The 26,075-nt window shown below is 46.3% G+C and overlaps 10 protein-coding genes across 10 annotated transcripts; 4 read left to right on the forward strand and 6 right to left on the reverse strand.

The window, feature by feature from the left end:
* Positions 1–233: 233 nt before the first annotated feature.
* Positions 234–1,236, forward strand: VTP01DRAFT_10488 (uncharacterized protein; the record flags this gene model as incomplete). The annotated part of the gene is made up of 5 exons (XM_069378855.1): positions 234–348; positions 417–672; positions 749–907; positions 962–1,013; positions 1,075–1,236. The coding sequence occupies 5 exons, from the start codon at positions 234–236 to the stop codon at positions 1,234–1,236; spliced, it is 744 nt and encodes a 247-aa protein (XP_069238888.1).
* Positions 1,237–1,254: 18 nt separating this feature from the next.
* VTP01DRAFT_10489 (uncharacterized protein) lies at positions 1,255–3,484 on the reverse strand (the record flags this gene model as incomplete). Its single annotated transcript, XM_069378856.1, has 9 exons — positions 1,255–1,929; positions 1,986–2,219; positions 2,273–2,530; positions 2,587–2,703; positions 2,777–2,877; positions 2,939–3,044; positions 3,104–3,139; positions 3,204–3,274; positions 3,334–3,484. 9 exons carry the CDS (start codon positions 3,482–3,484, stop codon positions 1,255–1,257), a joined length of 1,749 nt encoding a protein of 582 aa, XP_069238889.1.
* A 1,791-nt stretch (positions 3,485–5,275) lies between these two features.
* VTP01DRAFT_10490 (uncharacterized protein) lies at positions 5,276–5,887 on the forward strand (the record flags this gene model as incomplete). Its single annotated transcript, XM_069378858.1, has 1 exon — positions 5,276–5,887. One exon carries the CDS (start codon positions 5,276–5,278, stop codon positions 5,885–5,887), a length of 612 nt encoding a protein of 203 aa, XP_069238890.1.
* A 346-nt stretch (positions 5,888–6,233) lies between these two features.
* Positions 6,234–6,711, reverse strand: VTP01DRAFT_10491 (uncharacterized protein; the record flags this gene model as incomplete). Its single annotated transcript, XM_069378859.1, has 2 exons — positions 6,234–6,508; positions 6,606–6,711. 2 exons carry the CDS (start codon positions 6,709–6,711, stop codon positions 6,234–6,236), a joined length of 381 nt encoding a protein of 126 aa, XP_069238891.1.
* A 287-nt stretch (positions 6,712–6,998) lies between these two features.
* On the reverse strand, positions 6,999–8,817 carry VTP01DRAFT_10492 (uncharacterized protein; the record flags this gene model as incomplete). The annotated part of the gene is made up of 6 exons (XM_069378860.1): positions 6,999–7,558; positions 7,624–7,744; positions 7,806–7,887; positions 7,947–8,501; positions 8,564–8,649; positions 8,710–8,817. The coding sequence occupies 6 exons, from the start codon at positions 8,815–8,817 to the stop codon at positions 6,999–7,001; spliced, it is 1,512 nt and encodes a 503-aa protein (XP_069238892.1).
* A 731-nt stretch (positions 8,818–9,548) lies between these two features.
* On the reverse strand, positions 9,549–11,168 carry VTP01DRAFT_10493 (uncharacterized protein; the record flags this gene model as incomplete). Its single annotated transcript, XM_069378861.1, has 2 exons — positions 9,549–10,490; positions 10,596–11,168. The coding sequence occupies 2 exons, from the start codon at positions 11,166–11,168 to the stop codon at positions 9,549–9,551; spliced, it is 1,515 nt and encodes a 504-aa protein (XP_069238893.1).
* A 132-nt stretch (positions 11,169–11,300) lies between these two features.
* On the reverse strand, positions 11,301–13,173 carry VTP01DRAFT_10494 (uncharacterized protein; the record flags this gene model as incomplete). The annotated part of the gene is made up of 2 exons (XM_069378862.1): positions 11,301–12,710; positions 12,778–13,173. 2 exons carry the CDS (start codon positions 13,171–13,173, stop codon positions 11,301–11,303), a joined length of 1,806 nt encoding a protein of 601 aa, XP_069238894.1.
* Positions 13,174–15,191: 2,018 nt separating this feature from the next.
* VTP01DRAFT_10495 (uncharacterized protein) lies at positions 15,192–17,195 on the forward strand (the record flags this gene model as incomplete). The annotated part of the gene is made up of 9 exons (XM_069378863.1): positions 15,192–15,306; positions 15,379–15,620; positions 15,680–15,716; positions 15,776–15,909; positions 15,978–16,254; positions 16,325–16,405; positions 16,469–16,678; positions 16,732–16,914; positions 16,984–17,195. The coding sequence occupies 9 exons, from the start codon at positions 15,192–15,194 to the stop codon at positions 17,193–17,195; spliced, it is 1,491 nt and encodes a 496-aa protein (XP_069238895.1).
* A 202-nt stretch (positions 17,196–17,397) lies between these two features.
* VTP01DRAFT_10496 (uncharacterized protein) lies at positions 17,398–20,464 on the reverse strand (the record flags this gene model as incomplete). The annotated part of the gene is made up of 5 exons (XM_069378864.1): positions 17,398–17,655; positions 17,718–18,161; positions 18,224–19,448; positions 19,509–20,067; positions 20,134–20,464. The coding sequence occupies 5 exons, from the start codon at positions 20,462–20,464 to the stop codon at positions 17,398–17,400; spliced, it is 2,817 nt and encodes a 938-aa protein (XP_069238896.1).
* Positions 20,465–21,030: 566 nt separating this feature from the next.
* VTP01DRAFT_10497 (uncharacterized protein) lies at positions 21,031–25,950 on the forward strand (the record flags this gene model as incomplete). The annotated part of the gene is made up of 16 exons (XM_069378865.1): positions 21,031–21,126; positions 21,185–21,323; positions 21,387–21,907; positions 21,973–22,602; positions 22,673–22,836; positions 22,889–23,195; positions 23,257–23,591; positions 23,652–23,844; positions 23,914–24,152; positions 24,221–24,428; positions 24,499–24,840; positions 24,904–25,055; positions 25,122–25,200; positions 25,262–25,407; positions 25,483–25,717; positions 25,774–25,950. 16 exons carry the CDS (start codon positions 21,031–21,033, stop codon positions 25,948–25,950), a joined length of 3,963 nt encoding a protein of 1,320 aa, XP_069238897.1.
* Positions 25,951–26,075: the final 125 nt, after the last annotated feature.

A 26,075-nucleotide genomic window follows, 5' to 3' on the forward strand; every position in this document is an offset into this window, starting at 1 on the left:
TCAAAACCTCAAATACATTTACTGTAGTGTGTACGATAAGAATATGAAAATCGCTTCATTAAATATCGTCACAATTCGACTGCTATGTTTTCAACAATGTCATGTTGAGGCACTTCCTTGTTGCATGCAGTGCGATTTTGACTCTCCGCGTATCGAGGCAGAAAGAGGGACACGTAATTGAGGAACGCCCTTTCAATAAGCTCCTTCCACCCTCCACAACATAAAACCTTACGATGGCTGACCGATACAGTTTCTCACTCACCACATTCTCACCTTCGGGAAAGCTCGTACAAATTGAATATGCCCTGAATGCTGTTTCCCAAGGTGTCACCAGTGTTGGCATCAAAGGTATAATAAATCCTGTGTGCACGCGCGTGTATGTGTGTCTCACTCTCCATTAACGTTTCGACGTTTAGCAACCAACGGCGTTGTTATTGCTACCGAAAAGAAATCAGCGTCTTCTCTCGTTGACGACTCAACACTCGAAAAGGTTGCCATGATTTGTTCAACGGTCGGCATGGTCTACTCTGGTATGGGACCCGATTTCCGTGTCCTTGTCAGCAAGGCACGCAAAGCAGCACAGCAGTACAAGCGAGTGTACATGGAAGAACCACCAACTCGAATTCTGGTCCAGGAAATAGCAAGTGTCATGCAAGAATATACTCAGAGTGGGCAAGTACAACAAAAGACATTAGTGATCAATATGTTTATGACCTGGAAACTGACACGACTTGTGCGCATTTAACAGTGGTGTCCGTCCTTTTGGTGTCTCTTTACTGGTCATTGGCTACGACGATGTTACCGGACCATCATTGTATCAGGTCGATCCAACTGGCTCCTATTTTGCATGGAAAGCAAGTGCTATCGGTAAAAACATGATAAACGCAAAGACATTTTTGGAGAAGAGGTGTGTACAAAAACGTTTTGCTATAAAATGGACGTGAACTGACGTAATCGCTAGATACAATGAAGAAATGGAACTTGAAGATGCCGTGCACACTGCAATCTTGACTGTAAGTGCGATGTGCAAAGAATCAGAAAACGTAGTCTCATGACTCAAAATATTGTTACCAGCTCAAGGAGGGATTTGAAGGACAGATGACAGAAAACAGCCTGGAGATTGGTATCATCGGTGACAGCACAGTCGGCGTTTACGGTAACGAACGAAAGAAGATGCCATTGTTCAGAAAACTTGGTCCTAGTGAAATCCGAGACTATTTGGCAAATATTGCCTAGTTATATTCCAACAAAATATTATACATCGCGCTCATAAAACAGCATGTATGCCTCACTTGCGAGGACTGTATCGATATCAACTTCTTCTATCATTTCGTCGCTGCATCTCCAGAACTTTGTTGGTGGTTCTCTCGTCGATCCGTCTTCAGCGAGCGGCCTTCGTATATCATGGCCCGTAGGCAGCTTCTTTCGTCGATAAGTGATGAAATGGCCCGACTCGTGTCCACCATAGTGAACTATGACGGCGGTGAGACGGTATGGGATGGAGCGAACAGGATTGTAGGACAAGGATGGCAGAGCATTTTGGATGGGTCGCTGAGAATCCTCATCCTTTGAAACCAAAGCAACGTTGAGTCCGTCGCGTCCGTGAACGTAGCGGTGACCAGCTGCCATGTTGCGAAGATAAACAAGACTTGTTCTGCTTGTTCTGGACTGCTGTGTCGAAGGACCATTGGATGGTGGAGAGCTAAGGGCGGCCATGGGGTCGGTCGTGTTGAGGAAACCGTTGGTGGTATATGGGGCAAGATCGAGGTACTCGGGGAATTTGACGTTGCAGTGGTTTTTCTGGACGATACCGGATGGGTGATACACCGATCTAGAAAGATGGAAACAAAGTGATTTTGGTGGATTGGCAAACATGGTTTGTTTCGTAGTGCAAGATGTGGTTTTGGGAGGCACCAAGTTGATGCCAGGCTATACAGATATTTGGTTTAGATGCTGGCATCGCGACAACGTCTCCTTCTTCTTACCAAAGGGGATTCGATGTTGTATTGAATTGCTTGCTTGAGCGTCTGGATCTGCTCCGAGAGTTTCTTGAGCTTCATGTCCTCTTCCCCAGACATTGTTTCTTTTCCCTTTAATTTCTCCATCTCGTTTGATAATGAATCCAGCGTTGACAGCAGAGTGCATTTTCGGCATCGAAAATCAGTGAGCACATCCACTTTTGTATATGTATCAATGCAGCTTTGTAAAGTGCAGCTCAACTGTGAAACATTGTATCAGATTCGGCTTAAAAAAGTCATCTCCAGCGGCTTACCTGTTGAGGAACTGTCAAAGAAACATTGTCAAATGTATTATGTAGAATGGGGGCAGTGTATCCGCACTTCATACAGCTTATTTTAGTAGCTGCTAAGCCTGTAAATGGATTGCGTGGACGGCGAGGCCTGCGACGCAAATGTCCTCCAACAGTCGACACGGAAAAGGAGCTCCACATGGAACCGACTGTACCAACGGAAGACATGGATGCAGTCTCGAAATTATCCAGCGCTGCTGGTGAGGAAGGTGCACCGTGCTCCTATTCACCACATGTAAGAATCAAGAGTGAGACTGTACATGACCATTGAGTCTTACGTCAGCCATCTTTCTCAGTGTTCCGGCATCTAAAAGCGACGGCGCAGACTCTTGGTATTGTATCTCTTCCTCCGAGGTCAGTGCGTGGGATATTATCTGGAAGAGTTCTTGGGCATCCTAAAGATAGCAGCAAAAGCAATTCAATACGCAATTGGTCATATTACTAAATGCATCAGATAGATAGACATACCTGCTGGTCACGGTTTATCCGACCGTTTGTCCTGCGTTCTAAAGCTTGTATGATGTCTTTTGGATTGATTGAGTGCGGCTTCATCAATGGCCTGTTTAGCACTGGTAACCGCACCGAGTGAGATTCTCCCATACACAGCTTAAATCAAGCATATGGACATACGTTCAATGGTATTGTACAAAGCATAGGCAACAGATTGCAGTATGAATTCGTCTTTAGTTTCCACGGGGCCATCCAATTCGTCTCCTCTCTCATCTACGCGCTCCGCCTACAGATAAATCTCGTAAGCATTGCATGCTTCTAAATAACAGCAAGGTATATGTTTACCAAGTAAGAGCGCAGAGACGCCAGAGTTGCCAGTGCCTATTAAAAGCAGTCAACATCTTGAAAGGGAAATATGTATATGTTTACAAACGGGAAAACATACTTGAAGCACCGAGTTGACAAAGCAAGAGTTACCGGTATTGACTAGACCCAGAACATACTTGCCGTCTCGTTCTATGCCGAACAGTTGGTGATTTTGTGCGTGGAACATTGAACCGACAACGAGGACGAACCTTTCGAGATCCTATTTCTAATCCTACGTTTCCGCTTTCTGACTTCGCTGCTGCTGCTACCTGTTGACGATAAGGCATAGCCGGACGCAGCCAAAGCTATGCCAGCCACAGCAGCAATGGCGGGTAAGTGGTAATTGGACGACGAGGCCATGTATTATGTGCTGCTGTTTGAGAAGGAAGACGACTCCGGGGGTCCGATGGGGGGAATTCAGGCTCAATAAGGCAGTGGTGGAGCAGGAATGGAGAAAAGGGCTCCTTCAACCCTGTATTATCGTCTTCCCCAACCCCACTTTTGATTTACTATAATTATTATCTTAATTTCATTATTATTGCGTGTGGATAGGATGCCTGAGAGATTTTTACACATGTGGGCCTGTGCCTGCTGCTGCTCGTGCAGCGATCTGCTTCCCATGTGGCAACCATGATTGTGCTTGAATTGAAATGTAGTAAAACCTATTCAAGCAGGACGGCCCCGTCGAATATAATCGTTTCGGTGAATATTTCTAGTAGAGTTTGAACTGCTCTCGCCAATAACTAGATATGGAAAATAGGTGACGTGTTCATCTTTTCATTATACACATTGAAAACCATTTCTATGCAACAACGCTGCTGCTGTAAGTTACTTCCGCAATAATGGAGATGATTGTTATCTCTATACAATATTAATAAACCCTTGAAGCTAATCGTTGCAGCAGAAGGCTGTCGCTGCACAGCTTTTACTAACAAAAGATTAAGATTCCAGAAAAGGACTTGCGTAAGCACTTTCCAGCAGATTGTAGCCGCTATATAACTAAACCCGTTTTGCTTAATGTACAGAAGAAGAACATCTTATGCAGAGAATTGCCTGTGGAGCTTATATCGAACATGTTTTTATTGTTTTAGTGTTTTTGTACACATAGAAGCAAATGAATGAAAGCAACATGTAAAAACGATGATGGTCTTGATGTCCCATAATGCAAACCTGCAGCTTTGATAAAGAAACAACAACGGTAGTTTCTTCAACGAGCTTGGAAAATCGAAGTCCAGGAGATCAAGAGCAGAAATCTGTCCTATTCAAGATTCATCATCGTGCAACTCGTTCTGCTCTTTACGAGTATGCTGCCAAAACTGTATAGACCTTAGGATACATGGTCCGATCGAGAAGACAGAATGCAAAGTTTATCGGACTTGGACTAGATGGCTGGTGGACAACTCTGTCCGTGCTTTTGTATCGCGCATCTGCTGCTTTTACTCTCCGTGTTGCTAGTAGATCATGTTTTCCTGCTGTGCTAGATAACAAAAGTGTCCTTTTTGAAATCAGATCATGCTTGTTGAGCTGACGAAATTTAACCGATAACCTCTTATCAAGTACTACCGAGATTATCAAGATAATAACAGTAGTCATCGTTTCTGTCCATGCAAGGATATCTAGAAAACCACCCTTGAACAAGAGCCTGGTATTCGCTGCTGTTGCACGTACACGGGACGATAGGAGGGGAAAAAGTGCATGCATCTAGCTGCAAAGCTGACCACCTGTTCCACATTCAGATTGTAGGATGTAGGACGTTGTACGACATGAATTGGTTGATCGCTTCAGACTACTCTTCAACTTCTTATTTAAAGTTTTGTTGCAGCCAGGAGAGAGACAAAAGGTTTTAATACAGACCAAGGACAATGTAGCTGTTGACAAGATCGTCACGCAGTTTGGTATAGTTTAGGCTGGATAGCAAAAGACTTGCGAGCAGCGTAAAAAACAAAAAATGTGTCAAAAAAGTTGCATGACAACCCAATGGTTTTGCAAGACCAATAGAAGAAGCAGCACCGTTTTCCTTTTTTTCCCGTTTACTTCTCTCCTTGCTTTTTTTTTTCTCTCTCTTCTTCCTTTCTTGCTTTTCCCGCCACACTCTCACTCTTACTCTCTTAAACCCCTTGGAACTCTTTAATTTATTTTACCATTTTTGTCATGGACACCTGCGTCTTGTCGTACTCGACATCTCAGACAGATGTTGTAAAGGACAACCGAGCGGTCCGGCACACCAACGAGCTCCATCGCCGGCTCTCACGTTACCCGTCAACTGCGCTCTCTGACTTGATTCCGGTCGCCACAGCAGCGCTCAAAGCTTCCTCAGAAGCTGCTGCTGCTGAGCAAGAACAAGAAGCCACTGACAACACCAGCCGCTCGTCGTCGTCGTTTGCGCGGGCGCTGACCAAAGTGAAGCTGCAGATCCAAAGCCGGCGCCTCAAGGAAAAATATCTTGGCCACGAATGGATACGACTGGCGCTTGGATTGCCGGTCGACGAAAAGATAATCAATAGCAACCAACCGCGCGGCAACGGAGATCATCTCGTCGTTGTTAAAAAGTGTCTCGAAGGAAGAACAGGCGAAATTGCGACGTGGTACGAGTGGAAATTCGACAAGTCAAAATTCACGGTTGAAGAAGTAGAAAGCAAGGTAGATAGACTTCGTAAAAAACGGCTCCAGATCCAACAGGAGCAGCAAGAGGAGCAGCAGCAACAGCAGCAGTTGCAGTTGCAGCAACAAAGCAAGAATCAGGCAGCTGCAACGGCGCGGTAAGAGCAAATCCTTGTCGTTGCTGTACTGCTCCTTCCTCCTCTTTCCCATTCCTCTTGTACAATTTCCATCTACGTCTCTCCCTGTGAGTTGCTCCCTGTTCTTGTTTGTTGTCGTACTTATTCTTTCATCCTTGTATATGCCCTCGATACTTTCTCCCTTTCTTCGCATATGTATACATATATGAATATAAATCTTTGAGCAAGAAAGGTTTCATCCATCCTACAGTGTGGGAGACACAGGGATCAAGAAACGCGCACGGGTAGAGCAAAAAGTATATATATTGAACATTGGATGTTGTCGACTCTAAAAATGAAAAGACCTCGAGCAAGGTGACAGTTGTAATTTTTTAATGACGAGGGGCAACCTTGATGTTATCGAAGGCTTCGCGTTCAGCAAACTCGGCGGCAACTTCATCAATGTAAGGCTGAAGGTATCGCTTGTCGTTTTCGGGCTTGGTCCATTGTTCCTTGGGCAACAAGGTGTGAGACAAGGAGCATTGCTGAGCAACGCGAAGACGGTAGGCACGGTCGTAAGCTTCGCGGGGTTCGGCAATCTCGAGACGACGAAGGGCTTCCTGGACCAACTCGCTCTCTTCAGCAACCAAATCGTCGTAGCGGAGACCTTTTCGTGAAAAAATCAGTGTTAACTCTTTTGTTACTGCAATTTTCTCAAACATCACGGTTGGATGTCGTCTCTCTGTGTGTGTGTGTATAATTACCGATCTGTCTGTAGCCGGCGGCGTTGGCGTACAAGCCAGCGGCAGGCTTCAAGAGGCCGGAAAGGAACTTGGAGTTCTGGACGAAATGCTTCAAGGTGATGGACATGGCTGTCAATAGAATATGCCTTAAAGATAATAGCCCTAGCGAGGAAGGTCTCTCTGGCTCCAACGAGGGTCCTCTTGTAAACAACCCCGATGCCTGGATCGTGACTGCTACTCTGAACTTCTGCTGACGGCTGGGAACCTTTGATAAAGTAATATAACCTTGATCTTGCAACGTAAAATTGAATTTTGCAAGGATAATACTACCTTAAGAGTGTATTTGCCAGGTTGACTGTTTATGCCATGTATGAAGCAAACGAGGTCTTAGCTAATATATGCATATATACTAAACTAAATATGCGAAGACGGGTGAGGATGAGGTTGGGTGTGCGGATGGGGAGGATGTGAGTGCGAGTGCAGAAGAGGAGGATGCTGCAATTGCAGGGGCACAAGTGTGGGATGGTCCACTGGCTCTCTTTTGACCATGATGGGATCGTAAGGACGGCTGACCAGAGGTTCCGGAGGTGGCGGCTCCACGCGTACATCATTGTAAGCACCAATAGCAGCAGCAGATGTTTGTGGAGGCGGCGGCGGCAGCAGCGACGGGACAGATGCAGGTGCAGTTCCTGTTGGTATCGGCGATGAAGATGGATACTGCTGCTGTTGCGGCTGCTGTTGTTGCTGCTGCTGCTGCTGCTGTGATTGCGTTGGTGCTCTTTTATTTGCGCTCCCCATAATCTCAAGATTTGTTAACTTCTTTTGCGCTGCTGCTGCTACGCCTGCCGCTGTCCTTTGATGCATTTCTCCAAACTCTTGCCAGATATAGTTCTTGCACTTGTCCGCACCAGGAAGGTCTTGGATCATCTTGGCAATGGTTGCATGGGTGAAACCATAGTAATCGGGTCCCGAGGCTATCAAAAAGCAAAAGAGTTTACATCCACAGTTATATTCCCAACGATGTGGCTATTAGCAATACCTGAATTCGAGTGGTCCCGGTTCCGGATTTCATTGGCCTTCTTTACAATCGCAGTCCACACGCCGGTAGCAGAGTTGGCTACTATGGGCCGGTCAGGGCAATCGTCAGCAACGACTCGGAACTTGAGGGAATGAATAGTTAGTCGCGGAACCGTTGCTGTATCGTTATGGAAAGGGACTTACTCTTGGTCCTTGCTCGCCATTTTCTTCGACTGAGCAGGTATAGACTGTATTTCCATTTGGATTTACCATGCTTAGATAGGTCCTTTGATCCCTTAGGTGTGAGTCTTTACATTTACTTGACAGTTTTGTAGCCATCCGTACCTGCTAACCTTGAAGCCTGGAGGCCATATGTATCGATCATTGTGATATGCAGGTAAAGGCACAACGCGACCAAGCGAATGGACTGTCAGGATACCCACGCGTGCCGGCAGTTTATACTCTCCTGTAACTGGATCTCTTTCCAGTGGCTGGACGCGGCGCATCTTGGGTTCCACTGGGCCTCGGCGCATTCGTTTTGGACGCGAGGATGGGACCATTCTGCCGTCTTGATACATGATTTCCATAATAGGCTGTGATGGATTGTTGAGAGTTTCGTCAGATACTGTGCTGGGTGAAGATGCATCCACGGATAGATCCACGCGAAAGGTTGGTGGAGACGAGCCGTCGGCTGAGCGTCTGTCAGTGCTGCGAGAATGAAACGGTGAAGGAGGAGAATCGGCAACGGGTCCGAGACTGTGACGACGACGATTTGTTTGTTCCTCTTCTCGCTGCTGTTGTCGTTGTTGCTGATGATCCTGGATGGTGTCGGTTCCATAATTTCCCCGCTTTTCGGGGCGAGGATAATAGTCGTGCCTACATATCCGCTCGAGCAGCATGCTAGATATTTGACAGCGTTAGCTTAGCATATAGTTTAAAATTAGGATATACTGTATACTCACTTTTTCTCCTTTGCCAGGTGCCGTAGCCGCTTCTTAGCATGATTCAATTCATTGGCCAATGTTTCGTTCCGCTGCATCGAGAGCAACTGCAAGTTAACGCGGGTATCCAATTATATTATCCAGCTCTCTTTCTCTCTCTCTTTTACCTCGCTCACTTCCCGCAGTCGTCGTTTGAGCAATTTATATTTCTCTTCAGAAACAAGAGCAGCAGCAGCAGCCCTGGGCTGTGCTTGCGCCGCCGCCGCAGTGTCCATAGTGTTTACGTACAACACCGCTCTAAGTAGCAGAGGTATGCTTAGGTTCACGCACGAGCCAAGGGTGATTCCGAGATTCTAGGGACAACTGTACCTGAGCCTTGAAAGATTAGCCAACGCGAAGCCGGGAACGGCGTAAAAGCTTAAAGAAGAGCAGGAAAAGGGCCGTGGAAAGATGGAAAAATTTGGATTCAGAAGAAGCTCCAATTGGCCAAGGAGTGGACAAGGTTGCTGTTTAGCCCTTGTTGGTGGGCCTTCTTTTGGTTGGTGGTGGTGGTGGTGCTTCCCACATTGACTGCTTTTGAGTTTGCCCAAATCAACACACACGCTTCTCTACCTCTCCTTGCTTGCTTGTTTCTTTTTTTTTATTTCTGCTAAACGGACTCAAACAAAAAACGAATCTCTCGACGGGACGGGATTTTTTTCGTTCCCGAGAACGTTAACCATTGCATCATACCATCCCCCATATTTGAAACGCTTGCACAGCCCAACCAGCCAGGAACCTCTTGCTCACTCCAAATTCCGACAATGCCTGAAATACCGTCAAACCACACGGCCCGAGACGTCGGGGATAGGGGTCTATAAAAGGACGAAAAGATATCTTATTTACTCTGGTTCTTACACTTGTAATAGTAATTACATTCAGCACTGTGTATTTTTCATTGACGTACGTATTTAATATATGATGCCATAGGTATGATTATTTACAAGTTATTGTTTACTAAGTGACGTTAAGTCGAGGACGACGATGGTTCGGTTGTCGGCGGCGTTGAGGAGACGACCGGCGTGTGGCAAGTGTAAACTTGCAGCAACCATTCATTTTTCAATACCTGGTACGTCGATATACGTCTTGCCGGGTCTGGATCGAGCATCCGATAGATCAATCTTTTGGCACCGTACTCGAGACCCTCCAGAGCGAGACACTTGGCTTCCTTGGCTCGTCTCTTGATCGTCTCGCGCGCTCGCTCGATATCTTGTTGCTGCTGCCTGGAGTTTCCAGCATCGCCCTCCGCTGCGCTTTTTGCTCTGGCCATCTGTACCTTTTGCCGCTCTTCTTCCAGCAAACGACGAAACTTGATGAACCGGTCGTAATCATCATCCACGCCTTCTCTGGCGATCTGCCACATATTACGCCCGGTTTTCATCACCATGTATATGACGGCGCAGCTCCAGACATCCGCCTTCTTTGCATCGTATGCATCCTGAATGAACTCTTCCGGTGCAATGTACGGTTCTGAGCCGACCAGTCCAGAGCTGTAGAATGCTGCATCTTCGTCAATTTGCTGCTCCTGATCTATTGCGTGACCTTCCGCAGAACCAAAATCCGAAATCTTGAGACACCCATCGGCTGTCAGCAGCAAGTTCTCCGGTTTCAGATCACGGTGCACGACACCCATTCTATGCAGAAATGCAACACCGTGCATAAGCTGTTTGAAAAAACAGTTACACTCGGCGGGCTCTAGTCCCCGGGTCGTCTCTGCAATTAACGTAAACAGATCGCCACCGTCGCAGTATTCCATGACTTGGCAGAACACACGCGAGGTTTCGTTGAGCGGCAGCAGATCAAATGTCTGCACAACGTTCGTGTGCTTGAGCGTCGAAGAGATGCAAAACTCGGATGTTACGCGCTTGATGTACTTTTCAACCGTTTCAGAGTGCCGTCTGCGAAGTTCCTGAAAGATTGCAGTTGAGACGAAAGGGAGGGGATAAACGGGAGGGTTGAGAACCAAGGGGACAACAACAAGAAGCTCATTATCTTTTTATGGTTATTATAATACCTTGACTGCATAAAGCCGCTCTCCAGGGACTACTCCCGAGCTATGTGCAACCCTGATGGTTCCAAAGGCACCCTTGCCTATAACGTGTTGACACTTGCCCCATTTCTCAGAGACAGACGCATCCGAAGGATTGCGATGCAGCGTAGCATCGATGGCTGTGCGTTCTTGCTGCAAAGACGCCGCATCGTCGTTACCAACTCCCCAGCGACGGAAGATCTTGCTCGAGTCACGCTGGAGCAAGTCCACCAGGTCGTTCAAGGAGGATGCTACCCGACCCGCCTGCAAGGGCCCTGCAAGGTGATGGATGTGCCTGCCATCTTTCAGGACTTCGAACCGCGAAGCTTTGGCAGTATGATGCTGCTGGTGCTTTGCGTCTGTATGTTGCTGGGTGGTACCAGGGACCTGCTGGTCTAGCGTTTGTGAGTTTGACGTTGCTTGCTCCTTGTGGTCGCGAGGAGTATCTGAAATTTCAGCTTTTGGATGGCTGCCAGCAGACGATGGAAGTTTGTGGTTTGGTTGTTTATCCGATTTCGAGTGATGCAAGTTTAATAATGATTTGAAAGAGAAATGCATATAGAATGAAAAAAATGTACAGTAAGGAGAAAGAGAGGAAAGAAAACAACAAATCAAACGAGAAAACAAAAGGACACTTTAAACGTGAGTGGAAAGAAATACAAATGACGTAAGAGCCCCATCCTTCAAATATTAACTGTTATTTGTGTTTCTTGTCGGCTGATCATTCAATTGACTTTGGAGGGAGCGCACCTGCTCACGCAGTTTTGCCATTTCATTGTCCTTGCGTCGGTTTTCGCTCTTGAGCCGTACGATATATTCGTACGCATGCTGTATTAACGTTACTTTGCTCATCTGCTTGACGGCCTTGTCTTTCTGCTCCTTGGAGTCTTCCGATGATCCAGCATCGCTCTTGTTACCGTTATTATTATTATTATTATTATTATTATTATCGTTGTTACTACTGCTCTCCTCGGGATCCAGGACCGCGTCTGCAATTTCTTTGCGCAAAGCATCGAAACTTTGTTTCAAAGTGTCACGCCGTTTTTGCTCGGCAGCCTTGTGTGCTGATCTACGGTTCTCTATACCGGATTGGAAGCTGGACGAGAAATCAATGCCGAGACTCTTTGCTTTTCCTTCTCGCATATTCTGGTAGTTGCTCTTTGTGGCAAGCGCCGCCACAGCTGCCTGCTCTTCGATCGCGGACAGGCGCTTTCCGTTCGGCTGCAGTGATGGTGATATTAACGGTTTCAGGGCCCGAGGAGAAGATGAAACTGGAACGTGAGGACGAAGCGCTGCAGGTGAGACTAACGCTGCTATGGTTGGGTCAGTTGGAGGGAATCGAGGTGACACGTGTGCTGTAGGCGCAAGGCCTGGTGATGTAAACGCGGCCGAGGACCGCGTAACTCTCCGTCTTTTTGAGCCTGTTGTCTTTTTGAACGATGTATTGTTGCCAGTTGTTGTCGACTTGTCTTGTATAATTGCCGCTGGTAGAGACGCCATATTGTCAACTGCAGCAGAGTGGTTGCCGGGAAGATTCGGAGCAGTTCCTCCGCCACCACCTAGTTTCATGAGAAGCGAAGGTGTTGCTGGCGCTATAAATCCAGTTTCCTTTGGCTGTGGTTGCGAAACGGCCGTATTGCTGTTGTTGGCGCTGTTTATCGCTGTTGCAGTTACATGTGGACTGTTTGTTATTAGTTGTGTTTGTTGCATTGACTCCTGCGTTGCGTTGCTAGCCACCCCTGATACGACTGCACCGCTGCTAGTGCTATTGACGCTAGCACCAGCGTTGCTTCCCTGGAGCTGCCAATGTGCCGAACGAAGCTGCTGCTGCTGTCTCTCTATCATAGCCAGCTTTTGCTGCAGAATGCTTTCCGGCGACTGCTCGCTGCCAGCACCTGCTGCCGGTGGCTGCTGCTCAAAGTTGTTATTGCTGCTGCTGTTGCCATGGTAAGGCTGGGGCATCGCGTGGAGTGCTGGAGACGTTAAAGGCGAGAAAGTGGCTTCGTTGATGCAGCTTTGCATCGAAACGTGGGTATAGGGCTGGTTGTTACGGTCATATGTAGGTGCGATCGCCGGCGACTCCAAAGGGCTGAAAAATTCCTGCAGGATACATTTCGTTTAATATTCATGCTTGTGCATGTGTAAGCGCTTCTTATCTTTTGTTTACCTCTTCATCAGCAAAACCATCAAATCCATTGGGAGCAGCATTACTTTCGCGCAGGTGAACCATATTGGATGCATGCGATGATATCTGCAACGGGGACATTGCGTATTCTGGATTGTGCCCTGTAAGTACGCTGCTACCGGTGAACGCACTGCCGTCTCGCCCGCTAGGCGTCAGTTGCGGCTCGTGAAAAGTTGTATCTATCTTTTGCGTATGCTGGTGCAGCTGCAGAGGGTGCTCTGTCGCAGAACTGTCAAGATGCTCGAAATCGCCAGAAGCTTCGGCGAATGAGAAGAAATCAGCTGCTGCGTCGATCGAGTGGTCGTGATCGGGAGCCGACACATAGTTGCTTTTGAAACCTCCCGACGAAGTTCCAAAGTCAAACGAGCTATATTCCATTGACTATGGTAAAAAAGGGCGATAAAATAAAGAAGCGAATATAAAGTAGAAGTCCCCCGCTGATCAAGAAAACCCGAGCGGCCAAAGATAGCATTGAAATCCCGCATCACCGGGCTTAATCCAAGCTGTACTCGTTGGAGATGTCTCATTTTCTTATCATCAACTTCCCACCCCACATCATCCGAAGCTCTGGGACTGCCAACAAGTGAACACATTTCTATGTCTCCAGCAGGGAAAAGGCAGTGGGTAATAGCAAAGTAAAAGAAGCCACCTTTGAGTAACCGGGTTGCTGGTGTGACAGCATCGAAGCTTTTTCTTGAGTTTATTCAGTATTATTATAATATTTGTACTATTTGGCGGTCCGTGGCAAAGAAAGAGAAGGCTTGGGCGTATATTCTTGTACGACCATCGCGACACCACGTTGTTGTCCTGGACATTTTCTTGTCTTGTTTCCGCGGCTGCAGCTGTACTTGATCGCTGTTTAGTCCCGCTTTATTTGTGGACGCCTTATTTCACACAGGTGTCCGACTGCTGCTGCACCGTGCAGTCGTCGGGCAAACGGAGTTCTTGGAGTCCATTGGATGCACGGATCTCCGCTGACTGATTCTGGAGGATATCAAAGTCCCATTGCCTGTTGCTAGTTGCACGATTCTGAATAGATTTAGCAATCCTCTCTCGAATCGGATTAGCCGCTGTCTGGACAGATGCTCTGACAGATGCAAAGCTTCTAAGTCAAGGACTTTCTAACAAGTTGGCATGCGCATTGTGAATCAGAAACGCTATATGGATTCTTGCTATTTCTCCGTGGATTAGGATTATTAGCTGTGAGCAGTATCTTATCAAGGATCACAACCAATCTAATTTTCTGAAATTGATACTCCACGGAGAGAGACCGGGGAGACGGGGTGTCGTGATATAATGCAACGATCTTCGCCTATTATATCTTTCGCGGACTTTGTACAATCCAGAAACAATAAAAATATATGTGGGGTGTGTATCCGGCTCTAAAGCATGTTTGAAAAATGGATACTGTCGTGTCTGACAGGCTGAATTCTAATATCTAGCAGTAATCGCGTGCTTGACAACGGCAAAGACTTGAAAACAGTGAGATCAAAGGAATTTAGACTACCAGGATGTCACTTCTGCATTCCAAAAAGTAATCACGGTTAGGGCAAGGAAAGAAAAGAGACCAGAGGTTTTGATAAAACAAGAAAATATAAATTCTATCAGTAGGGTAGCACCAGCCAAATGCTCAAAATTCAATCGTGAAAATACAGCAACGTTGAGTTGCTAGCAATCAAGGTAGTATCCATACACAAATTTATAACCTCGCTCATGGTTGTTACAAACTTTTCGAATTTTTGGTGATTGTGACGAAATCAATCCTCACAAGTTAACGCTTGTGTCGTCTATGCCTCTGCCCTGAGGTGAGTTATAGTGGAACCCATTGAGAGTAAAGCAAAAAAATACTAAACACTTCATCTCTATCATCCATGATTACTGCAATTAACTCACACGCAGCACTTGCATCCAGAAACGTTGTCTGCTCTGCCCCTGTTGCAATGACCTCTCGGTTCCAGGAGTAAACTGTAGAGTAAAACCGTAGAGTAAAAGATATCATGACAACTGTCAAGAGATCATACACTACTGGATGCTATCCACTGAAACTGCAGTGGAAAACCTTATCCTCTGGTGGAATAGACCTTCCAACTATTTAGCATTGACGAACTTTGGGCATGTTACTAAAACCCATAGACGTAATGGACATATATTCCATTGAGAATGTTCGGATACCAAAGGGAATACAGAGTACATGAATAATACGCTGCTCCATTTACAAAGCATTAGCATACGACTATGCTTGGAAGTGATTAATACTGCCTTCCTACGCTGCTGCATGCAAGCGCTGGCGGCAGTTGTCATCCCAGTTCAGTCTCAGTCGGACTGCTGCTTGAACGACACCACTCCTTCTTCCTTCAGGTTTTATATAGCATCACTATCCTCCGCAACAACGAACAATGGCCGACAAGTACATTGGAGCACACGTTACTGTCCGGCTAAGGACCGGTCTCCAAGTGACCGGATTCGTGGGCCACATTGAACTCTCTTCGCATGAAATGACTTTGAAAGAAGGTACACTGTGATGTGGTATATCTTTGAAACTCTGCATTCGCCCGTCTTTACCGAAACCGTCTCTCCTATCAGTGCAACTGGAATTCCCTGGACAGCCACCTTTGTATACACCTATCTATGGTGTCGTTGGCGCAGACATTGCAGATCTTCAAGTGCTTGCTGAGGCAAAACGAGAGCCGTCAAAAAGCACTGACAGCAGCGGGAGCACCGCGGGCGGCGGCGGTGCCACCAAAAGGAAGAAACAGCAAAGCGGCAACAACAATGCTAACCGTGCAGCAGCAGAGCAGCGAAGGGCAGATACTCGTCACGCTAAAGTACGTACTACTGGTAGTAGTTGCTTAGCGATGATGATCTTACAAGAATTGGAATTTAGAGCCCTGTCGTGCCAGTAAAATCAGCATCATCCAACAGTAAATGTCTTTTGTTATTGAAAAGAACATTGATGGTTTTCGCTTATTGCATTCGATAGCAAAAAAATCCAACAGACCACGACAAATGAATGGCTGGGAAGATGAGGATGTAGATGGATTTAAAGGCAAAGAGTTTGACTTTCAAGCCAATCTTGACATGTTTGACAAGAAAAAAGTGTTTGCAGAGATTCAGGCAAGTATTTCCGGCGAGATGGAAGTATAATGGTTTCCGACGATGCTTACACACACGTGTTCACTTAGCAATCAGATGAGACTGGATTGGAAGGTTTGCTCGTGACCTTGAACAGATTGCCTCGCAAGGAAACTGTTACTGTAAAGAAGAGCTTGCTTCCTACAGAGAACGTATTGGATTCCACCAAAGAAAGCTCTGGTGAAGAAAGCGATACCGATACAGAGACCTCAGCGACATCTGTTGAGAAATTGAAAAAGAAGCAGCCAAAGATCAGAACTGTCAATGGTCAGTCCTGCTGCTTGACAGTCTCGCCTCTTCAGATGGCATATGCAGAGCACGAGTGTGGTAAGTGAAGAAAGGGAGAAAGAAGCACCATTTTTCTCTCTAAACCTCATTTTCTTACGATCAACTCTAGCCAAAGTCACTGGTCCTTCGGAAGACCAGCTAATTGAAAACGGAGGTCGCGGTGCGAGTATGGTCGCATTGCAGGCATTAGGTATGTGAATTCTCGAATGTCTGTTTTCTTGACAACACAAATGTTGAATCAATTGGTTGCCAGGCCGACGAATTAAAGGATCAATAGTCCTTGTGCTTGCGGGAAACAACAAGGTTGGAGCCTGCGGCGTTGCGGCGGCGAGACATTTGCTTAACAGAGGCTGCCACGTCGTTGTGTGCCTCGGGGAACAAAGTAGCAAGCTGTGCAAAGTAGTTCAGCGACAAGTATCGATGCTCAAATCTTTTGGTGGTCGGGTTATAGACAACGTGAAAGGTCAGACACAGCCGAGTTATCGCAAACAAGCAAATAACCTTCGTTTGTTTTAGAATTGGGTCAATGGCCGGCCATGCTTGTAATAGATGCAGTGCTAGGATCGCAGTTAAGACTGAACGATTATCAAGAAGAAGGCGAGACGTACGAGACACTGTGCAGCATGATCCGATGGACACGGAAACAAGCAAGTCCGGTTCTCAGCATAGATTTTCCCAGTGGCGTCGATGGTGGTACAGGTATAACATGACATTGCGAGAGAAGATTGGGTTACAAGTGAACCCTTTAATTGACCCTTTTTTGCTTAGGTAAAGCACCTGATCCGATGCATTGTGTACGACCAACATGGACCGTCTGTCTCGGTGCACCCAAGACGGGCTGTCTGTCCAGTGAGGTAACTGGTGAGCTCTTCATGGTCGATCTCGGTATTCCAAAAGCATCCTGGAAACGCGCAAGTGCCAAGGGCTGGACTTTACCCTGGGGCGCAGATTTTTTAGTTGCTTTGGAATACGTGCAATAGTAGTCCAACAAAACAGGAAATAAAAGGAGCATAATACGTCTCTTTTACAACAAAAGAAGAATTTAAGTAAGGCACAAAGTACAAGCATACCTGTGTTTATATGAATATGCTGTGAAGGGGAGTAGGGTAGGGTATGGTTTTCTCTAAAGGCTATATAGATTTGTTGATATATAGGCAGAAGAAAGAAATGAGTGTACTAATATTAGGTGGAGAAAGATCCCATTTTAGCTCTGGCTTGTCTGTCAGCTTGTCGCTTGACAAGATAATTAAGTTTGTCCATGACTTCTTCCAACTTTGCTTTCCGTTCTTGAAGATCCAAGTGCTTTTGAATAGGAGGATTCTCTCGTGCGAACTTTTGAATCTGGCTGCGGTCCATCTGATAAACCAATCTATTGTCAACTTCGCGAGGAAATTGGAAAAAGAATTCGTTCAAGAGTTCGACTTGAATAAACATGACAGCCTATGTAGCCACATATTCTTAGTTACAACAGCGCCAAGACATCCAGTAGATTCTCGACTTACCGTGTAGGTCAGTTTCTCTGCAATGACATTCAGGAATGCTTCAGGGCAATATTGTTTGTTTTCTGCAGACTTGCATTGCCTGCTCTTCAGAGCAGCAATGCGATACTTTAGGATCATGGCACGGTCGCGAAGAAAGAGTGCTTCCTTGGCTTTTTCTAGCAAACGAGGGTTGTAAAATGGCTTAATTGCTTCTTCCTCGTCAGCAGATAGCAAGTGCTCTTCGGTAGCCGCACCGCCTTCCTCCGCAATTTGACGCAAACGTTCTTGACGACGACCGTCTTCGCGTTCCACATCCAACAAATATTTGATGGCACTCTTCAGTTTCTTCTTTCCAACGGAATTCTTGATCGAGTTTGCCATTTGTTCACACATTTCAAGTTCCTTTTCCAAAAGTGCCACAGATCGTTTCACACCTTCGCTCCACTCCATGTCCGTCACTTCAACCTGTACAGAAGAAAGGTTAATCATCGTATAGATAAATCAAAGATTGCGACAAAACGACTTGCCTCATACTTGTAAGGTTTGATCGTGTTCTCGACCTGGTCGCTTGTTGTCAAGAACTTGCTACGCAGAATTTCGCTGGTGAAGCTCATGATCTGCTTGCGGGTAGTAGGATGATAGCTGAAAGGCTCGGCGTTCGCGAGACGTTCCATGTTGCTCATCAAGACATCGACTACGAGTTGCGTCGTTGATCTGCCAATGCCACTCTTGGTCAACGCCGCAGATGCCAAGTCAATCTTGTAAAGCCAGTAGATATCATCGATTGCAGCCTTTGGCAATTCTGCAATTTTGGGATCAGACCAGTATTGCTCGGCACAGATATCCATCACTCTTTGTTCCAGCATGGTGCGTACTTCATGTCGCACTTGAGGCTTGCCAAATCGATTAGCAAAGTCTTTAAAGTTATGCTTGAGAGAATCGATCGTCTCGGCTACGTAGGATTCGGCTGTCACGCGGCGATCGTTGTATTGCACCTTGAACTGGTAGCGAGCTTCCTCAAGTTCTTGCTGCACCGCATCGACTATGCTGTAGAGCGAACGACCCATACTTTGCTCCAAAACGTTCATCAATTTATGCCGAAGCGTTGCAGTGCCGACTTGGATATCGCGTTGATTGTAGATTAAATGGTTGTTGAAGAAGGATTCTTCGTTGCGAATAAGAGCATTTGTCATGTTTCCGGATACATTCTCTGGTGATCGACAAACAACACCAATGTAGCCGAGATGGAGGGGATAATCCGAGTTTCGAAGAACTGCAGCACCGACTTCTGGTGGCACTAGATCCATTTTTGTAATCACACCAATCGTTCGCAGACCAAGAGGATCACATTTTCGGCTCGCGCGAAGAGCTGGTGAGTTGGCAAGATCGACGTTGGCTGCACAGACGGCCAAAATGATGTTTGGACCGCGAATGTATTTCTCGCAGAGCTCCTCGATCTTTTGCTTCAAGGTTTCCGGTTGATTCTTGTTGGATATCTGAATGTAACCAGGTAGATCGATAAGTGTCAAGTCGGGAACGTTTGGCGAATAAATACGCAGTTCAATTGGCTTATCCGATACACATTCCGTTTCTGGCACTGCCAAGTTCATGTCTGTCAGGGTCTTTTGGACCTTCTTGAAGTCATGCATCTTGCCTAGCCCAAGCCCGGGAAATTCGCCGTACTCCTCGTCCTCTCCTGGTGTATGGATCAATGTAAGCTCAATGGGTCGCCGAGTAACCATGTTGTTGCCTCTGTAGATCTCTGTCAGTAAAGGGCCACTTAATGAATTTGGTGATATACAAGTTACATACTTTGGCAGAAATTCGTGTCCCACAATGGCTTCAAGTACGGAACTCTTGCCAGAACTCTGTGACCCCACGACAACGATGCTTGGAAGCTGGAGTGTTTCGTTGTGGTCGATTGACAACAGGATACTGCGAATTTCAATAAGCTTTTTCGTAAGCATCATGAGCTGCTCGTCATGTCGACCGCCTGAAACATCATCGCGTTTCGCCTTTTTCTTCTTTGGTTTCTCTTCTTCCTCATCATCGTGGGCAAAGATGCCGGCTGCCGACGCTGCTGCCGCCGCTGCCGCTGCATTCTTTCCATCGCCTCCTCCTCCGTCGCCGGACGGTCCTTCCTTCTGCTGCTCCTCCTCTGCATTCGAAAATTTGTGGGTCGTTGAATGCTCTTCTTTGCTGCCGCTGGCATTGAACGTCGATAGGAAATCCTTGACGGCATCCGGCACTCGCAAGTGAATCTCGGGAATCGATATATCTAATTCCTCGGCTTTTTCCTGAAGCGATCCCAAGAAATTCTGAGCTTCTTTGAGACCACTCATAAGAAACGCTGTGCCGCGATCAGTCCAATCTAGCAATTAAGGTTAAATGATTAATAACTTCGTTTGCGCCAATGTATATCTGTATATATACGTACCTGTAATTTTATTGTTAGCAAGGGTGACACCGGCAACTGTTGTGCCAGCCACCAAAGTTGGTACTCGCAAAGCCGAGAATGCAACGCGAGTGACGGTGGAGAAGGATACTGTGCGTACTTGCGCACGAATTATAGGAGATGCAGTAACCGAAAAGTGGCGCACTCGAGTCGGGTGTTGCAGGAGCGATGTAGGCGGTGCAGTCGGTACCTGATGGTACGCTCTCGGTATTCCCGCACTGAGAAGCCTTGACGAGCCATGTAGAGTGCAATGTCTGGAAGTAATGCCTGCTACTGGTCGCGAAAACCGACCCTGTTGAATTATCTTGATCATTTCAACATGAACAAGTGTCGGCTTGAAGCGCAGCTGCTCCCTCCGAATTTTTCATTTTTAATGTTTTTAACTTTGACTATTTGATAGGCCAAATATACGATTACTTTTACATATCTGCAAAATACATAAAGCTAGTAAAGTGTGTATAGCCACAGGTCTACGCTTATTTATTTTCTTAGCTCGCAGTGCCGAGAACCCAACTAAGGAATCCATATATGAAGAAGGCTGCATAATTGATGCTGGATTATCTCAGTTTCATCACTTGTGAAAACAAGCTAGCAGCGGCAAAATTCCTCCATCTAAAACTTCAGTGTAAAGATATACACTCGTGCAGAGTTTCACCGAGTTTAGGAGCGATTCTCAAAAAGCCTTCTCCAAACACAAGGCAAACGAGATTTGCAGCAGAGTGGACGAATTTCAATCTCCGAGGCAGTTACGAATATGGCGTGCTGGGGCCTTGCTCAGTCAGTCAGAGCAGCTCCATTCAATTCTTTGAGAGCCAGCCCGCCCTTTACAACCAGGATAGACGAACGCTCACTTGCTGATCAAGCAAAATAATCAACACTATGGGCTCCCCAGCAGCTGATTTCACCGTCATCGGCGCATCGGCTCTGCAGGCGCCTGCTACAATTACGCGAGAGAAACTTGTCTCTTTGATTCAAGTAAGAACACAAATGCGCGATAACTTTGTGGTTTGACAGTTCTGACATTTTCCAAAAGCGAGCAAAATATCTGCAGTCGCAGGGCGCCAAAGAAGACAGCAATGCAGAATTCTCGCAGATCATGGAATTTCTCAAAGGACTGCAGACGACGCCTTCCAAAAAGCCGGCTGTCGACGCTGACAATACGATCCGCAAAGGTATAGCCGAACACAAAACATTGCTCGGATCTGTGGAATCTGCCTATTCACAGGAACTATTAGATGGAGCGCCGCCATCGCTTACAGAGCAACAACTCTACACGGCAAAGCAGCAAATTGCCGCTTATCGTTATCTCTCTAGAAATATGCCGCTTCCACCTGCTTTGCGATACTCAATTTTGCAGTCGTCGAACAGCAACAACAATAACGGGGATGCCGCTGCTGCTGCTGGCGTAGTGCCAATTGACGGTATAGAGACGAACGACAGCGAGTCTGGCACATCAGGGTCATCGGTAGCCATAGTGCGTTCAAAATCTGAAGAATCGATCGCGACACCTTACACTATTCCCAAAAAGCAACCTAGATCTTCGGGTGCATCGACGTCGCTGCCACTAGATCCTTACAGTGTCTTGGCCGAACGAGACAGACGTATAAAATCTAGAGTCCAATATCGCATTTCCGAATTGGAAAAAGTACCGAACAATCTCGCTACAGAATCGGGATTGCTGAATGGTCGTCATAACCAAAAGCTTAAGGCCGTTATAGAATTGAAAGCTTTGCGATTGCTCAATAAGCAAAAGAGAGTAAGTATTCGGAAAGATGTACACTAAGGACGAACTAGTGATGGTATATATTTTTAAATCCATAGTTGCGACAAGAAATTATTCATGGTCTGGATCAAAGCACGACTTTATCAACAGCCGTTGATCGTGTACTTTATCGCCGCATGAAGAAGCAATCTTTGCGTGAGGCTCGAATGACAGAGAAGATTGAACGACAGCAACGTATCGAGCGTGACCAGCGTGAAAAGCAAAAGCAACTCGAATATTTGCAACATATCTGCGATCACGGCCGCAATTTGGTGGCTACCCAGCTTGCATGGCGAGCACGGCAACAAAAGCTTGGTCGCGCGGTCGTACAATATCATCAATACATTGAAAGAGAAGAGCAAAAGAAGGCCGATAAGATTTCAAAAGAACGCATTCGCGCTTTGAAGAACGACGATGAAGAAGCGTATATGAAATTGATCGACGAAGCTAAAGATACACGTCTCACGCAATTGCTCCGCCAAACCGGCGCGTTCTTGGAATCGTTGTCACGAGCCGTCGTTGATCAACAGAACGATGTTGTGCACCGCGGAGAATACCAAGACGTTGTGCCAGAAACACAGGAACTTGAAGAAGGTACCAAAGCCGACTACTTTAGCGTCACTCATCGTGTCAAGGAGGAAGTATCGCAACCGCGTCTCCTCAGTGGAGGCACTCTCAAGGAGTACCAGGTAAGAAAATTCAAATTTATTTTTGTTTTTCTGTGTGTATCTTTGCGTGCTAATTAGATAAAAAACGCAGCTCAAAGGTCTCCAATGGATGGTTTCACTGTACAATAACCATCTAAACGGTATTTTGGCTGATGAAATGGGTCTCGGCAAGACTATTCAGACTATCAGCTTGATCACGTACTTGATCGAGAAGAAACAGCAGAATGGCCCTTACTTGATCATTGTTCCATTATCGTAAGTGAAAACCTCTGTAAAAAACGTTGCAGAGACCTAACGGGTATTATAGTACAATCACGAATTGGACGGTAGAATTTGAAAAATGGGCACCTGATGTCAAGGTGATTGTGTACAAGGGCCCACCTTTAGCACGACGACAACTGCAGATGGAACTTCGCCACACCGATTTCCAAGTCGTTTTGACTACATTCGAATATATTATCAAGGATCGGCCTGTTCTGAGCAAGATTCGATGGCTACACATGATAATCGACGAAGGTCATCGTATGAAGAATACTCAATCCAAATTGACCTCGGTGTTGAGACAATTTTATCACTCGCGATATCGACTTATCCTGACCGGAACGCCGTTGCAGGTATGTTAGAGTTTGGAGGCAAATGAATAAAAGAATTGGGGCATGCTAACGCTAGCTATAGAATAATTTGCCTGAACTGTGGGCGTTGCTGAACTTTATCTTGCCGAAAATCTTCAAGAGTGTAAAGAGTTTCGAAGAATGGTTCAATACACCCTTCAGCAACCAAGGCGTCCAAGACAAGGTTGCACTGAATGAAGAAGAGCAACTCTTGATTATCAAACGTCTTCACAAAGTTCTTCGACCGTTCCTGCTCCGTCGTCTAAAGAAAGATGTCGAAGCAGAGTTGCCTGACAAGGTGGAACGCGTTGTGAAGTGCAAGCTCTCTGCCCTTCAAGTCAAGTTATACTCTCAAATGAAGAAGAGTGGAATTCTGTACACTGCATCAGGAGAGAAAGGGTAAGTTGTGTGAATATCCACACTGGCATTTGCAATTCGGTTCTTAGTCCGTGTGATTAGCAAAACTGGTATCAAGGGATTGAACAATACTATTATGCAGCTTCGCAAAATCTGCAACCATCCCTTCGTTTTTGAAGAGGTGGAAAATGCAGTCAATCCAGGTGGAGTCTCTAACGAGCTTCTGTATCGAGTTTCTGGTAAATTCGAGCTTCTGGATCGCATGCTGCCCAAATTGAAAGCAACTGGTCATCGGGTAAGACGTTGCTGTTAACTGGTCTTGTACTTGCCTCAGATAGCTAACATTAGATTTTCTTACTGTCAGGTTTTGATCTTTTTCCAAATGACGCAAATTATGACCATTATGGAGGATTTCTTACATTGGCGTGGCTTCCATTATCTTCGACTCGACGGTTCGACCAAGGCAGACGAGCGGTCCAGTCTGCTTGGGAAATTCAATGCACCTGATTCACCGTACTTTGTATTCTTGCTTAGTACGCGTGCAGGTGGTCTAGGCTTAAATTTGCAAGCCGCGGATACAGTCATTATTTTCGACTCTGACTGGTATGGTGTTATGTCGATCATTATTGAAAAGATTTAGAAACTCACTCGTTCATGTGCCCAACCCCCAGGAATCCGCATCAGGATCTGCAAGCACAAGACCGCGCCCACCGCATTGGTCAAACAAAAGAAGTGCGGATTTTCAGGTTGATCTCCGCCAACTCTATCGAGGAGAATATTCTAGCGCGCGCAAACTACAAGCTTGACATTGATGGTAAAGTCATTCAAGCTGGTAAATTTGATAACCGAAGTACAGATGAAGATCGCGAGGCATTCCTGGTAGGATCCAAACTGAGTGGTGTGCGGCGAAGGGGTGTGGAATTATTGACTTAAAACATTTCTGGTTTAGCGTTCGCTTCTCGAAGACAAAAATGACAATCAAGAAGATGCCGAAGACGAGGAAGTGGATGATGAAGAATTAAATGAAATGCTGAAGCGCTCAGACGAAGAGCTGGCTATCTTCAACAAACTCGACGATGAGCGGCGTCGAGAAGAAAATAGCAGCCGCCGCGGCCGCGGCCGTGGCAAAAAATTGGAACGGTTGCTGCAGGAAGACGAACTGCCTGAAGTGTACCGCAACGATGAATACCTTGAAGAGCAAGCCGGCCCAGTCTTCGAATATGGTCGTGGACAGCGTAACCGAGAAAACGTGCGATACGACGATGGATTGACAGAAGAACAATGGCTTAATGCAAGTATAACCCACAGTTTTAGGGTGTGGGGTGACGAAGAGAGTATCTAACTATAGTCATAGGCTCTTGAGAATGAAAACGTAGACTTGGATGAACTGATTGCAAAGAAGGAAGCAAGACGACGACGTCGTCTTGAGAGACTGCAGGCTCGCTTAGCAGGAAATACCGAAGATGAGAGCAGCGACACTACGAACAGCAGGCGTGGCCGAAAACGGTAAGTGGAATGTTCGGTAATGTGCGAGGGTGTGACAGGAGCCAATTAAAGTGCGACTTCCTGTAGAAGACAAGATACCAGTATCGGCAACGGAGAAGTAGTTCTACCGAGGAAAAGGGGCCGGCCAAGAAGGGCCGACGTAAATGTGAGAATGACAGCAGCACCGCCAAATTTTTTTTTTACTTATGCTGACAAATTTCCAATAGGAGCAAAGAAAACGTCAACGATCAGAGGAAGAAGAAGAACGATTGAATAGCCCAGAAACTTTAGCGCCTCGAGTGCGAGCAGAAATGACGCGGATTATGGATGCATGCGTGGAAGCGCTTGAAGATGTGCGAGAAGAAGATGAAGAGTAAGGGTCCCCCTTCACATGGACAACAAAACGGGGGCGGACAAAAACGAACTAAATCTGTCATATATTTTTTAGTTCATATCGGAATCTTGCTGATTTGTTTATGGACCTAGTAGACGACAGAGAGTATCCGCAATATTACACAATGATCCAGCATCCGATCTCGATCAACATGGTCAAGCGACGCATCCATTCAACATATTACAAGAGCCTGGCCGAGTTCCGCGCGGATTTCAAGCTGATGTTTGACAATGCGCGGACATTTAACGAAGAAGGGTCTATTGTTTACGAAGACGCTAATGAGTTAGAGGCAAGTTTCGAAGGGTGGGAGTTTCTATCTTTCAAGCGTGCTAACCAGATTTACAGCGGATTCTTGAGGATAAGTTGCGGGAGCTGTGCCCCAGCGGAGAGGTAGCAGCAGCATCAGGTGAACACAAGGGTGCTGATGCTCCGGCGATCACCTTGAAGCTGCAGGTTGGGAACGGACAACCGCACCAATCAGCAGAAGGGGATCCGCAGTCTAAAGTGCAAGATCAACAGTAGCATGTCGTCATGTAAATAGCTTTTTCTTTCCCAAATATACGTCGCCTTTTTGCAGCTAGTTACAAAAAGTAAACCCTAAACGTGGTAAAAATTTTTTATGTTTCCTGGTATTGCGATTCACCTTT

Source organism: Rhizomucor pusillus (assembly GCF_041956525.1).
Source record: "Rhizomucor pusillus strain CBS 183.67 unplaced genomic scaffold VTP01scaffold_9, whole genome shotgun sequence".
Classification (NCBI taxonomy): Eukaryota; Fungi; Mucoromycota; class Mucoromycetes; order Mucorales; family Lichtheimiaceae; genus Rhizomucor; species Rhizomucor pusillus.